The sequence below is a fragment of the Musca autumnalis genome, unplaced genomic scaffold, assembly GCF_047663935.1.
Source record: "Musca autumnalis isolate F117 unplaced genomic scaffold, ASM4766393v1 scaffold_3, whole genome shotgun sequence".
Taxonomy (NCBI): Eukaryota; Metazoa; Arthropoda; class Insecta; order Diptera; family Muscidae; genus Musca; species Musca autumnalis.
In genome coordinates this window covers 137,372,861-137,386,819 of record NW_027411866.1, presented here as the reverse complement: position 1 = coordinate 137,386,819, position 13,959 = coordinate 137,372,861, and the positions used below count along the sequence as shown (strand labels likewise).

Below are 13,959 nucleotides of genomic sequence, written 5' to 3'. Positions count from 1 at the left end.
ACAGAAGACCTCTTCTGGTCTTCCAAAGACAGAAAACCCCTTGAAGTCTTCCAAAGACAGAAGACATCCTGAGGTCTTCTAAAGACAGAAGACAATTTGAGGTCTTCCAAAAACAGAAGACATCCTGAGGTCTTCTATAGACAGAAGACCTCTTCAGGTCTTCTATAGGCAGAAAACCTCTTGAGGTCTTCTATAGACAGAAGACCTCTTCAGGTCTTCTATAGGCAAAAAACCTCTTGAGGTCTTCTACAGACAGAAGACATCTTGAGGTCTTCTATAGACAAAAGACCTCTTGAGCAATTCTATAGACAGAAGACTTTTAATGTCTTCTATAGACAGAAGACCTCTTGAGGTCTTCTATACACGAAAGACCTCTTGAGGTCTTCTATAGACAGAAGATGTCCTGAGGTCTTCTATAGACAGAAGATGTCCTGAGGTCCTCTACAGACAGAAGACCTCTTGAGGTCTTCTATAGACAAAGGACCTCTTGATGTCTTCTATAGACAGAAGACCTCTTGAGGTATTCTATAGATAGAAGACCTCTTGAGGTATTCTATGGATAGAAGACCTCTTCAGGTATTCTATAGATAGAAGACCTCCTGAGGTCTTCTGTAGAAGGAAGACCTTTTGAGGTCTTCTATAGACAGAAGACTTCTTGAGGTCTTCTATAGACAGAAGACTTCTTGATGTATTCTATAGATAGAAGACCTCTTGAGGTATTCTATAGATAGAAGACCTCTTGAGGCATAGAAGACCTCTTGAGGTATTCTATAGACAGAAGACCTCTTGAGGTCTTTTATAGACAGAAGACTTCTTGAGGTCTTCTATAGACAGAAGACTTCTTGAGGTATTCTATAGATAGAAGACCTCTTGAGGTGTTCTATAGATAGAAGACCTCTTGAGGTATTCTACAGATAGAAGACCTCTTGAGGTATTCTATAGATAGAAGACCTCTTGAGGTATTCTATAGATAGAAGACCTCTTGATGTATTCTATAGATAGAAGACCTCTTGAGGTATTCTATAGATATAAGACCTCTTGAGGTATAGAAGACCTCTTGAGGTATTCTATAGACAGAAGACCTCTTGAGGTCTTTTATAGACAGAAGACTTCTTGAGGTCTTCTGTAGACAGAAGACTTCTTGAGGTATTCTATAGAAAGAAGACCTCTTGAGGTGTTCTATAGATAAAAGACCTCTAGAGGTATTCTACAGATAGAAGACCTCTTGAGGTATTCTATAGATAGAAGACCTCTTGAGGTATTCTATAGATAGAAGACCTCTTGAGGTCTTCCATAGATATAAGACCTCTTCAGGTATTCTATAGATAGAAGACCTCCTGAGGTCTTCTGTAGAAGGAAGACCTTTTGAGGTCTTCTATAGGCAGAAGACTTCTTGAGGTCTTCTATAGACAGAAGACTTCTTGATGTATTCTATAGATAGAAGACCTCTTGAGGTATTCTATAGATAGAAGACCTCTTGAGGTATAGAAGACCTCTTGAGGTATTCTATAGACAGAAGACCTCTTGAGGTCTTTTATAGACAGAAGAGTTCTTGAGGTATTCTATAGACAGAAGACTTCTTGAGGTATTCTATAGATAGAAGACCTCTTGAGGTGTTCTATAGATAGAAGACCTCTTGAGGTATTCTACAGATAGAAGACCTCTTGAGGTATTCTATAGATATAAGACCTCTTGAGGTATTCTATAGATAGAAGACCTCTTGAGGCATTCTATAGATAGAAGACCTCTTGAGGTATTCAATAGATAGAAGACCTCTTGAGGTATTCTATAGATAGAAGACCTCTTGAGGTATTCTATAGATAGAAGACCTCTTGAGGTATTCTATAGATAGAAGACCTCTTGAGGTATTCTATAGATAGAAGACCTCTTGAGGTATTCTATAGATAGAAGACCTCTTAAGGTATTCTATAGATAGAAGGCCTCTTGAGGTATTCTATAGATAGAAGGCCTCTTGAGGTATTCTATAGATAGAAGACCTCTTGAGGTATTCTATAGATAGAAGACCTCTTGAGGTGTTCTATAGATAGAAGACCTCTTAAAGTATTCTATAGATAGAAGGCCTCTTGAGGTCTTCTATAGACAGAAGACTTCTTGAGGTATTCTATAGATAGAAGACCTCTTGAGGTATTCTATAGACAGAAGACCTCTTGAGGTCTTTTATAGACAGAAGACTTCTTGAGGTCTTCTATAGACAGAAGACTTCTTGAGGTATTCTATAGATAGAAGACCTCTTGAGGTATTCTATAGATAGAAGACCTCTTGAGGTATTCTATAGATATAAGACCTCTTGAGGTATTCTATAGATAGAAGACCTCTTGAGGTCTTCTATAGACAAAAGACTTCTTAAAGAAGACTTTTGAAGTCTTCTATACATAGAAGAGCTCTTGAGATCTACTATAGATAAAAGACCTCTTGAGGTCCTTTATAGACAGAAGACCACTTTAGGTCTTGTATAGACAAAAGAGCTCTTGAGATCTTCTATACACAGAAGACCTTCTAAGGCCTTCTATAGACAGAAGACCTTCTAAGGCCTTCTATAGACAGAAGACGTCTTGAGGTCTTCTATAGAGAGAAGACCTCTGGAGGTCTTCTATATTCTGAAGATCACTTTAGGTCTTCTATAGACAGAAGACCTCGTGATGTCTTCTATAGAGAGAAGACCTCTTGAGGTCTTCTTTATATGTTGGGGTTTAAAAACTTCCTTAAGTATTCTGAGGGGCAGAATAACTTCTGAAATATGGGGATAAAAAAATCAATATTTTCCGAAATTTACTCGCCACATTTCAAATTTAAAATTCCCGTTTTCAATACTTCAACTTTTGAGTACTTTTAAAAAACAAATAAAACCATTTTAATTATCATTGTATTTTTCTCCTTTATTTTTTCTACATTTTTCCCTAGCCACAAAGTCGCATGCCTAAAATACACAAGTAAAGTGACGTTCACAACATTGCGGAAATTGTGCTTTGGTATCCTTAAAATCACCCCAGGTACATTTGGGTGGATTTGCACGGTCATAATCTTTTAGTTTTCCCAAAGGTGAAGCTAAAGCGGATACCGGATCACAGCTGCAAACAAATGTGAAAATGAATACAAATTTATGGTGAACATTTTTTTGTTTTCTTCATTTCGAAGTTTTAAGCGTTGGTAATGCTTACGTTTGAATTGTTGCCATGCCATTGGCATTGTCACAGCTAAATTCAGCACAATCCATTGTGGGATGTTTAATGCTTTGTCCAGGATTTACCACCTTGCCTTGAATCACACATTTACCTGGGTGTTTGTCATCACGAAAGGAACGTTCGGTATAGACACCAGCATGAGCTAAGCCGCACAGCAGAACTAATGAAAAAGCCGCTACGAAAATAAATTTCATCTTGTTGTTCATCACTTGCGATTAGATTAGAAACTAAACTTTTTTAAATTCGAGATTTGTATTTTTATTTTCAATTTGTTCGAAATGAATTTTGAAGTTAAATGTTATCAATTGTAAATATTTGTTTGAAATACAGTGGAAAATGTGTGTCAAATAGGCGACAGTAGGTCATATACATACATGATAGAAGAAACTGATAACGCTTTGTTTAGAAACAATTAGGAAATCAACAAACATGAAAACCATTTCTCAATAAACTAATTCACTGCACCTAATGTGTATAATAGTATTATATTATAGTATCACGGTGCTCTTGAAGCAAATTTAAATGGAAGGTGCTTGCACCTGGGAAGTTTTTGCAGATTCTGAAACTAAAATGTTCACAGATGAGAAAAATCAAAAAACAAAAAAAAAATCGCCGGAGCGCTTTTTAAATAAATCGCGATTCAAGTTGACATTTTTAGGGGCTGTTTAGGTTTTTGATATTTTGCTTGGAAACCGCAGGTCCTATCAAAATGGGAATAAAGAAAATGTTGTAGCTATAATAATTGTCAAAATTGGAACTTCTATATCTCAAAAACGGTAAAACCGACGAGAATACCATAAAGGTCACTCATTTAGAGAATTTTCGTTAGTCCCATTCTGATAGGACTTGCGGTTTCCAAGAAAAATCGTGAAAACATAAACAAACCCTAAAAATGTCAACTTGAATCGCGATTTATTTAACAAGTAAGCCAAGGCTATAGTAGGGTCGGGCCGACTATGTGATACCCTACACCACTACACCTGTACATAACCTGATAGGGCTTGCGGTTTCCAAGAAAAATCGTGAAAACATAAACAAACCCTAAAAATGTCAACTTGAATCGCGATTTATTTAACAAGTAAGCCAAGGCTATAGTAGGGTCGGGCCGACTATGTGATACCCTACACCACTACACCTGTACATAACCTTTTGACTAATAAAATTCAAAATATTAAAATTGGGATAGTTAAGCGCCTTTGCTCTGAATGTCTTCATTAACACAGGTCAATTTTTTGAAACGCATTTTTAGTGCATCGACAGTACAACCCAAATAAAAAATGGAAAAGTGGGATGTATGCCAACCATCAATAGGCTTCTTTCTCTGTTAGACCCCAATCAACCCCCAAAATTTCGTGGGGATCCGATCAAAATTTCGTAGTGTGATTGCACAAAAATGGAAAAAGGGATGCATTACCGACTATTGCGATATCTCTGTTGTTTGACCACCTATGACAACCTACTTCACATCGTTGTAAAGGTGATTTTTTCTACTTTCCTTGCCATTGCAAAGGTGATATTTTCTACTTTCATTAGCAGGTTTTGCTTTTGATACACCCCTTTTAGAAGCGGAGATATTTGCTTTGAAATAAAACGTTGACTTTTTCTCCAAATAAGTTTTTTGCCCATTCCGACCCCTGAGTATTATCCGACCATCACCAAAATCAATAAGTTTCTTTCTCTGTAGGATCCCTAGCCCCCAAAATTTCGTGACTATCCGATCAAAATTGCGACCTGTAGCGTGATTACAAAAAAATCGGAAAATGGGATGCATTATCGACTATTGCCATATCTCTGCTATTTGACCACCTACGCCAACCTACTTTGCATCACCGTAAAGATGGGATTTTCTACTTTCATAGTTAGACTTAGTTTTTGGAAGATCCCCAACCGAAGCTGTGATATTCGTCATTATTATTAAAATCGCAAAAATAAAAAGTTGGGTTCTATTAGCGGCTATTGCGATATATTCGTTGTTTGATCACCTACGTGAACCTACTTTACATCATTAGAAAGGCCATATTTTCTACTTTCATAGCCAGGTTCTGCTTTTGGTATACCCCATATTGAAGCTCAGATATTCGCTTAGGAAAAAACGTTGTCTTTTTCTCCAAATAAGTTTTTTGCCCATTACGACCCCTAAATATTATCCGACCATCACCAAAACCAATAGGCTTCTTCATCTGTGCGACCCCCATTAACCCTCAAAATTTCGTGACGATCCAATCAAAATTAAGACCCATTGAAAAATGCGATGTATTACCGACTTTTGCGATATTTCCGTTATTTGGTCACCTACGCCGACCTAGTTTACATCACTGTAAAGATGGGATCTTCTACTTTCATAGCCAGGCTTTGCTTTTGGAAAGTCCCCAACCAAAGCTGTGATATTCGCCATTATATTTAAAATCGCAAAAATGAATATTAGGGATTTATTTGCGACTACTGTGATATTTTCGTTGTTTGATATTTTCTACTTTTATTGTCAGGTTTTGTTTTTGGTATACCCCGTATAGAACTTTTTCCCCAAATAAGTTTTTTGCCCATTCCGACCTTTGAATATTATCCGACCATCACCAAAATCAATAGGCTTCTTCCCCTCCGGGACCCTCATCAACACCAAAAATTTGGTGACGATCCGATCAAAATTGCGACCTGTAGCGTGATTACAAGGTTTAGATGGACAGACGGACGGACGGACGGACTGACGGACAGACACACATGGCCAGATCGACTCAGCTCGTCGAGACATTCATTTTGGTATATATAAGTATGGGTCTGCGACCATTATTTCGATGCGTTACAAACTTTTTGACCAAAACCAACTTATAATACCCTCCCCACATAGTGGTGTAGGGTATAAAAAGCGCCCCGGCAATTTTTTTGTTTTTTGATTTTTCTCATCTATGAACCTTGTAGTTTCAGAATTTGCAAAAGCTTTCCAGGTACAAGCATCTTCCATTTAAATTTTTATTTTACACATGGTATTTTACACAAGAAGTCAAATAGCATCTGCGGATTTCATTAAAAAATTTACAACTATTTTACAACGCAACATAAAAATTAGCGTGCCAATTCGCTGTGGGACCGAATTGAAGTGGCTGCATCATGATATTTTGTGGTCTAAACCTGCTGGCTCTCTGCTGCAATGGATGGTGGTGGTCTACGGGCAAGCTATTCCAATTATATCATTTGTAATGTCTGTGTCAATAATTATGTATTAATGCTACTCAACATAGGCCTGTTCGTCTATAGGTTCACATTTACAACTTTGGATCTCTCTGTAGATCATTGAGATATTTCCTGAAGTTGCCGGATGGGGAAGGCTATAGACCATATATGGAAGACCTATAGTGATATTATATAGCCAGAAGAACTATTGGGAACCTGAGTAGAGAGAAGACCTTCTGAGGTCTTATATAGGCAGAAGAACTATTGAAGTCTTCTCTACGTAGAAGAACTATTGAGGTCTTCAATTGGCAGAAAACCTCTTTTAGAAATAGAAGTTCACTCGAGGTATACTTCTAGGCAGAAGTCTTCTAGAGGTCTTCTATAAACAGAATACCTCTTGAGGACTTCTATAGGCAAAAGATCTCATCCATATACAGAAGACGATTTAAGGTCTTCTATAGACCCAAGACCAATTCAGATCTCCTATAGACAGAAAACCTCTTGAGATTTACCACAGACGGAAGATCTCTTGAAGTCTTTTAAAGGCAAAATACATCTTGAGATATTTTATAAACGGAAGACTTTTTGAGGTTTTATATAAACGGATAACTTTATGAGGCCCAGAAGACCTATTGCGGTCTTATATAAACAGAATACCTTTTAAGTGTTGCTACAGACGTATGGTTTGCTGCAGACGTAAGACCTCTTGACGTCTTCAACATATAGAAGATATCTTGAGGCCTTTTATAGACAAGACACTTTTTTGGTTTTCTAAGACCTCTATATACACAGATGACCTCTTGAGGTCCCCAATATAAAGTAAATCTCTTGAGGTAGAAAACTACTTGAGATCTTATATAAACAGAAGACCTGTTGAGATTTTCTACAGATCGAAGACCTCTCGAAGTCCTTTATAAGCCAAAACCTCCTGAGCTCTTCAATAGATTGAAGACTTCTCTAGATCTTCTATAGACAAAAAAACTTATTGAAGTCCTTTATAGGGAAAATACTTCTTAGAGGTTTTTATAGACAGAACACTTCTTGAGGTCTCCTATATGCGGAAGACCTCTTGAGGTCTTTTGCAGAGGGAATACATCTTAAGATCTTCTGTAGACAGAAGACTGCTTGAGATCTCCTATAGCCGCATTGCTTATTGGGGGTTTCTATAGACAGAAGACCTTTATAAGTCTTATATGGGTAAACTACCTTTTTTTATTTTCTATGGACAGAAGACCTCATATGTCTAAAGAAGACCTCTTGAGATCCTCTATAGACGGAAGACCTCTAACGGTCTTCTGCAGACAAAAGATATTTTAAAGTTTTCTATACACAGAAGACCTCTTGAGGTCTTCAATAGAGAAAAAAATCTTCCATATGTAGAAAACCTCTTAAAGTCTTCTATAGGCAGAACACTTGTTGAGATCTTCTAAGGACGGGGACTTCTTGAAGTCTTAAATTGTCTGAAGACTTCATGATATCTTCTATATGCAAAAAACCTCTTGACGCAGAACCACTTGAAGTTTTTTAACAAAAAGAAGACCTTTATGTCTTGTATAGACGGAAGGTCACTTTGAAGTATTTTATACACAGATCCCTTGAGATATTTTATACATGTATGTAGGACGGCAAACCTTTTGAACTCGTTTATACAGAGAAGTCCACTTGATATTTTCCATAGACAGAAGATCTCTTGGGGCCTACTATAGGCAGAAAACCTCTTAAGGTCTACTATAGACAGAAAACTTTTGAAGGTTGGAGGTCTACCATAGGCAGAATATCTCGTGATGTCTTCTATAAACAGAAGACATCTTGAGATATTTTAAGAAGACTTCTTAGGTCTTAGGACGGAAACCCTTTTTAAGTTATTTATATACAAAAGACCACTTGATATTTTCCATAGACGGAAGACCTCTTGAGGTCTACTATAGGCAGAAAACCTCTTAAGGCCTACTATAGACAGAAAACTTTTCGAGTGTTGAGGTTTTCCATAGACCTCTTGAGGTCTTCTATAGATACAAGGCTTCTTGAGTTTTTCTATGGAAGGACGACTTCTTGAGGTCTTATATATACGTAATACCTCTTGACCTATAGAGAATGAATACCGCTTGAAGCCATCTAGAGTCGAAAGTCCTCTTCAGGTATTTAATATATAGACAGAACACCTCTGGAAGTTTTCTATATACGGAAATTCTGTATACACGGAAGACCCCTTTAAAGTATTTCCAAGGCTAAAAATGTCAATTTGTTTCTAAGATCACAGAAACTTTTTTCACAACCTATGCTTAGTCCGGGACATACGCCTTCCTATCAAGTGAAATCGGTAAGTCACATACACATACCATCATAAGGAGTTCTTCCGTGGAAGAAATCATCTGTATACCAAATTTATTCAAACTCTTTCTTAAAATAATGATAGGAAACCAGACAAAATTACGGTAAATCAATGACAACGACCACTTTCAGACAAATATAAAGATCTTTTATTTTGCCTTATTAAGGCGAAGGTAATTTTATAGAGATATTTGAATTAATTCCCTTACGAATTGTTCTGTTATCTCCTAAGAGGTACATTGAATAATTAGGAGTCTACTGAAGTCACAAACATTCTACCACTACGCTAAGTTTCACGGTTGGTTAAGTCCGATCATCAGGCATACTAGAGTGTTAGTTTAGTGGGTAGACGAAGGATATGTCCGCGTTGCTGGCCCGTCGGATAGTGGTTCCACTTGTGTGGAAAGGAGTGCCAAAAATAGTTCTAAACGTGCTACCGTTTCGAAATTTTAAACATAGTTTCAAACGAGGCCGAAAGATAGAAAAACAAATAGTGGATTGGTAGGTCAACATTTGGGTGTAGCACCCCTATAATTGTACCTTCCGATTTTCGGAATGTTGGCGATTTTAGCCAGATTTTCTAACCGAGTTGGCTGTAATTTTGGATTTTGACTTCGGAGGGAACACCATACCTCCTTGCAAAAAATGTTCAGGTATAGTTCCCATATAAACGTACCTCAGACTTGGTATAAGAGGAATACCTTCCGGGACTTTCCCCTACATTAAAAAAAAAAAAAATATATATATAGAGTTGCCCATATGGGACCATCATTAATAAAACTCAACATAAATTAATAGTTATGATATTAAATATACAACGAAAAAGTGATTTACTAAAAAGTCCTTTTCAAAAAAGTTAGAAAACGAATTATGAATATGCGTTTACGTACAAATATTGTCAATGCCATCAACTTCAGTTTCATTTTGAAAATTGTTAATTTTGCTCTTCATTTTTTATAATTTCACTTATAATCTACGAATGATTTTCGTCTTAACTTGGCATATTACCGCTGTAAATTGTCAAAAATAATTCTGAATCCTAAAAAAGGTGATGTGTTTGGAGAATATTTATTTCAGTTACAATCAAATTTGTCGCCATAAATTTTTCGATTTTTGTCCACGGGCAGAACTACTGTGCGTCGTATTTATTTTTATTTTCACCGAGGGCGATCTCTGTACATTCCCTAAAAATTTTAGGAATATCGGTTCAATAGTTTTGTAGGTATAACATATTTAACAAGTAAAAAAGTTTCAGTCGGCTTTGGCGACAGAGAGGAAATTAAGGTTAAATTTTAAAGTTAGGACCTTAACTTTAAAGTTAGGTTAAATTTTAAACTTCCATCAGCGGACAGATCGAATGTATTTAGGGTCGTTTGGACATTCGAACTTGCCACTTGTCCAAAACCGAAACCGGTTAACCAGTTTTGAGTTACAAACCCGAAACCGGTTTCCGCCAAAAACGTCATTTTCGGTTAACCAAAAAACCGGTGGTGCCACCGTGGTGCAATGTTATGCACACCCGCCTTGCACACATAAGGTCGTGGGTTCGATTCCTCGGCCAGGCAACATCAAAACAAAATACCCCTCAGTAATGTTGGCGACATTTCCTGAGTATTTCAGCCATGTAAAACTTCTCTACAAAAGTGGTGTCGTAAGACACGCCGTTCGGACTCGGCGATAAACAGTAGGTGAACTTTTGTGGGGGAAATCAAACTAACTTTCGAAAAAATATTACGAGGGCAAAAATTTGGACAGAAGTGCAGTTCCGTTCAAGAATTATCTTGCGCTTCAACCACTACACACAGTGTCGCACAGTGGAAAAAAATACCGATCTAGCGCGCCAAAAGTCAAAAAAATCACATACGCCAATTTAAAAATTATTATTGCAGTATTAATCTAAGGTGTCCACAGAATGCAACGGCATTTAAAATAATTTATTTTGCATCAGTCTAAGAGGAATAACGGTCCATTTTTGGTTGACATTTTTTGAACTAGTTTTCATAATATAGTTTAGTTGTAAATGTATGATCGTCGCATGCACTCTTCCTACAAAGTAATTTTAAAGCTTTACTGAATTTAACATGTCGTGAAGCAGGTGATTTAAAAAATGTTGAATATAAGATGTTATTTATTGTAACTCGGATTTTACACTTAAAACATGTGACATCCGATTTTTTTCCAAATTGTGCACTTTTTTAAAGCTATTACTAAGGAGTATCGAGGGATGGCGCGTAGATTTTTTATTTTATTTTTAGTACACATAGTTTTTAACCAATTTGTAAAATTTTAGCTGCAACAAACTGCAACATTTTATTTTATTGCTATTTTTATTAATAGTATTTTTTATGTAAAAATGCTGAAATTAGGGCTGTACCTTTCTATGCGGGCCATATCAATGCGTGTACCTGTGCCGAAAATTCTTCGTCGGAATATTTTATACCACCAACGAAGACTCAATGTCAACTTTCACCTATTTCAGTTGGATAATGTGGCTAAAACCTCAAAAATTACCGAAATCGGTGGTACCGGCCTATGGGGGCTATATGAAAACGTGGACCTATACCGAAAATGTTTATAGGAGTGTATGCATAACCCCCACGGAGACTAAATACAAAATCCTAGCCTTTTCGATTGGATAATGTGGTAGAAATCTTTAAAATATCGAAAATCGATAGGTACCATTCTACGGTAAAAATACAAATTTACCAAATATATAAATAAATGAAGTAAAATTGTCAATTTATAGCTGTTCATATCGAATTTATGGGCAAACATGTAATGAAACATAGATTTGTACTTTTGGCGTGCTAAATCGGTACTTTTGTCCACTGTGTGTCGTAGGGGTTTTTGTAACTTTCAGGCAATTTTCTCAGGGAGTATGGACTTGCCCCTGATAAAACTTGTACCGTCGTATAGAGGACAGTGAATACACGTTGTTACAACCAAAATCGAAGGGAATCAAAAGCAGGTCCTAAACTAAACTTTTTCGAAATTTTGTGTGGGAGCTATACAAAAGAGTGGACCGATTGAGTCCATCTTGGAATTTCGTCTAAATCTAGTAGAAATTTCACGATGTGCAAAGTATGGACCACATCGGTTTCTCCATTTTCGAACTTTTGTGCGGAGATACCGGAAGGAGTGGACATATATAACCCATCTTCGAACTTAAACTGAGTTTGACCAACATATTACGAAAGCCAACATTTGGAAAGAATCGGTTGATCCGTTCGAGATGTTACGTGCGCTCCAGCCAGACAGATGGACGGACATTGCTAAATCAACTCCAAACTGTCTGAAACGGATTTCGTCCAGACATTCTTGGGGTCTAAAACCATTATTCCGGTGAGGCACATTTTGCCCGTATGAAATTGTATATACCCTCGTTAGCATAAATGCTGAGGGTATAAAAAGTGGGCCTGGTCAATTTTTCTTTCCATGAAAACCTTAGGTGGGCTATAACGAACATTAAACAAAAATCATCCAAATCGGTCCAACCGTTCTTATCTGATACAATTACCATTGAACGACATTGAGCTTTTATCTATAAAAATTTAATTCCAAACTTTCCTTGCCTTATCGATTTAACCACCCTTGAAATGTGGTATAATGGTTGAATGTGTCCGACTTCGGTAGACTCCTAATTTGTCCATGTACCTCTCAGGCCTTAACAGCTCAACTCGAAAGAGCATTAATTAAAAATAAAAATACAGGTTGTTTTTTTAAGCCCGATAGAACTTGAAATTGTAAAAAATAACACAAAAAATTAAATTGTAATCAATTTTTTTTATTCGAAAGATCAATACGTGACATTAACATTTGAAAATGATTTCGGGCATATGGGCACCGCGGCTGTTCTTGACGAAGTGCATTCTGGACGTCCAATTTTTGGCCACTTTTTCGAGCACTGCTGGCCGCATGTCACGAATAACACGAACAATGCTGGCATCAATTGTTGCTGGTTTATCAGCATAAATCAGTGACTTCACGTAGCCCCACAGGAAATAATCAAGAGGTGCCAAATCGCACGACCTTGGAGGCCAATTGACAGGTCCACTTCTCGAAATCAACTTATCGCCAAATTTTGATTTCAATAAGTCGATGGTTGCGTTCGCCGTATGGCACGTAGCGCCATCCTGTTGAAACCACATCTCCTCCGGATCAATGTCATCCATATTTTCAAACAAAAAATCATTGATCATGGTGCGGTAACGATCTCCATTGACCGTAACGCGAGCTCCGGCCTCATTTTTGAAGAAATAAGGTCCGATGATGCCACCAGCGTGAAAACCGCACCATACGGTGCATTTTTTTGGATGTAATGGAGTCTGTAGGGTCTCTTGTTGTGTAACAAACCCGTTAAGCCAAAAATGAGCTTGTTCAGATGGACGATTATGTACGCCATACAAATGACGAAGTCGTCTATAAGTTGCGCGAATCGACGACTGATTTTCAAAGTAAATTTGGATAATTTCGTAGCGTTGTTCAAGCGTGAGTCTATTCATGGGGATTTGTCAGAGTATACCGAAACAAATAAAAAAAAGTTTCATCAAAATATAAATTTTGTTTTACTTTTTATACCCTCCACCATAGTATGGAGGGTATATTAAGTTTGTTTTTCCGTTTGTAACGCATTGAAATACTCAATTGCGACCCTCGTCCGTCCGTCCGTCCGTCTGTGGTAATCACTCTAGCATCCACAAAAATGGAGATAGGACGCTGAAATTTTAAGAAAGTGCGTATTTTGTTTGCAGGCAGGTCAAGTTCGATGATGGGCTATATCGGTCCACGTTTTGGTATAGCCCCCATATAACGGTACCCCCCGATTTACGGTATTTTGACGTTTTTAGCTAAATTTTCAGACCGATTTGGCTATAATTTGTCATTTAGGGTTCTTAAGTGTCAATAAACATATATAACAGAACTTGTGGACATAGGTCCACGTTTTGGTATAGCCCCCATATAACGGTACCCCCCGATTTACGGTATTTTGACGTTTTTAGCTACATTTTCAGACCGATTTGGCTATAATTTGACAGTTAGGGTTCTTAAGTATCAATAAACATATATAACAAAAGTTGTGGACATAGGTCCACGTTTTGGTATAGCCCCCATATAACGGTACCCCCCCGATTTACGGTATTTTGACGTTTTTAGCTACATTTTCAGACCGATTTAGCTATAATTTGACATTTAGGGTTCGTAGGTGTTAGTTAACTTATATATTAGAAGTTGTAGACATAGGTCCACGTTTTGGTAT

The 13,959-nt window shown here is 37.3% G+C and overlaps 1 protein-coding gene across 1 annotated transcript; it reads right to left on the bottom strand.

Annotated features, from left to right (window-relative positions):
* Nucleotides 1-2,870: 2,870 nt before the first annotated feature.
* On the bottom strand, nt 2,871-3,440 carry LOC141400129 (uncharacterized). The gene is made up of 2 exons (XM_073979574.1): nt 3,180-3,440; nt 2,871-3,089 (listed from the first exon to the last, which is right to left on the bottom strand). Exons 1-2 carry the CDS (start codon nt 3,407-3,409, stop codon nt 2,939-2,941), a joined length of 381 nt encoding a protein of 126 aa, XP_073835675.1. The 5' UTR covers nt 3,410-3,440; the 3' UTR covers nt 2,871-2,938.
* Between the last annotated feature and the right edge of the window lie 10,519 nt (nt 3,441-13,959).

Coding starts and splice junctions, on each gene's coding strand:
- LOC141400129 (XM_073979574.1), bottom strand. CDS start 3,409: ATGAACAACAAGATGAAATTTATTTTCGTAGCGGCTTTTTCATTAGTT. Junction 3,090..3,179: donor GGCATGGCAACAATTCAAAC/GTAAGCATTACC, acceptor ATTTGTTTGCAG/CTGTGATCCGGTATCCGCTT.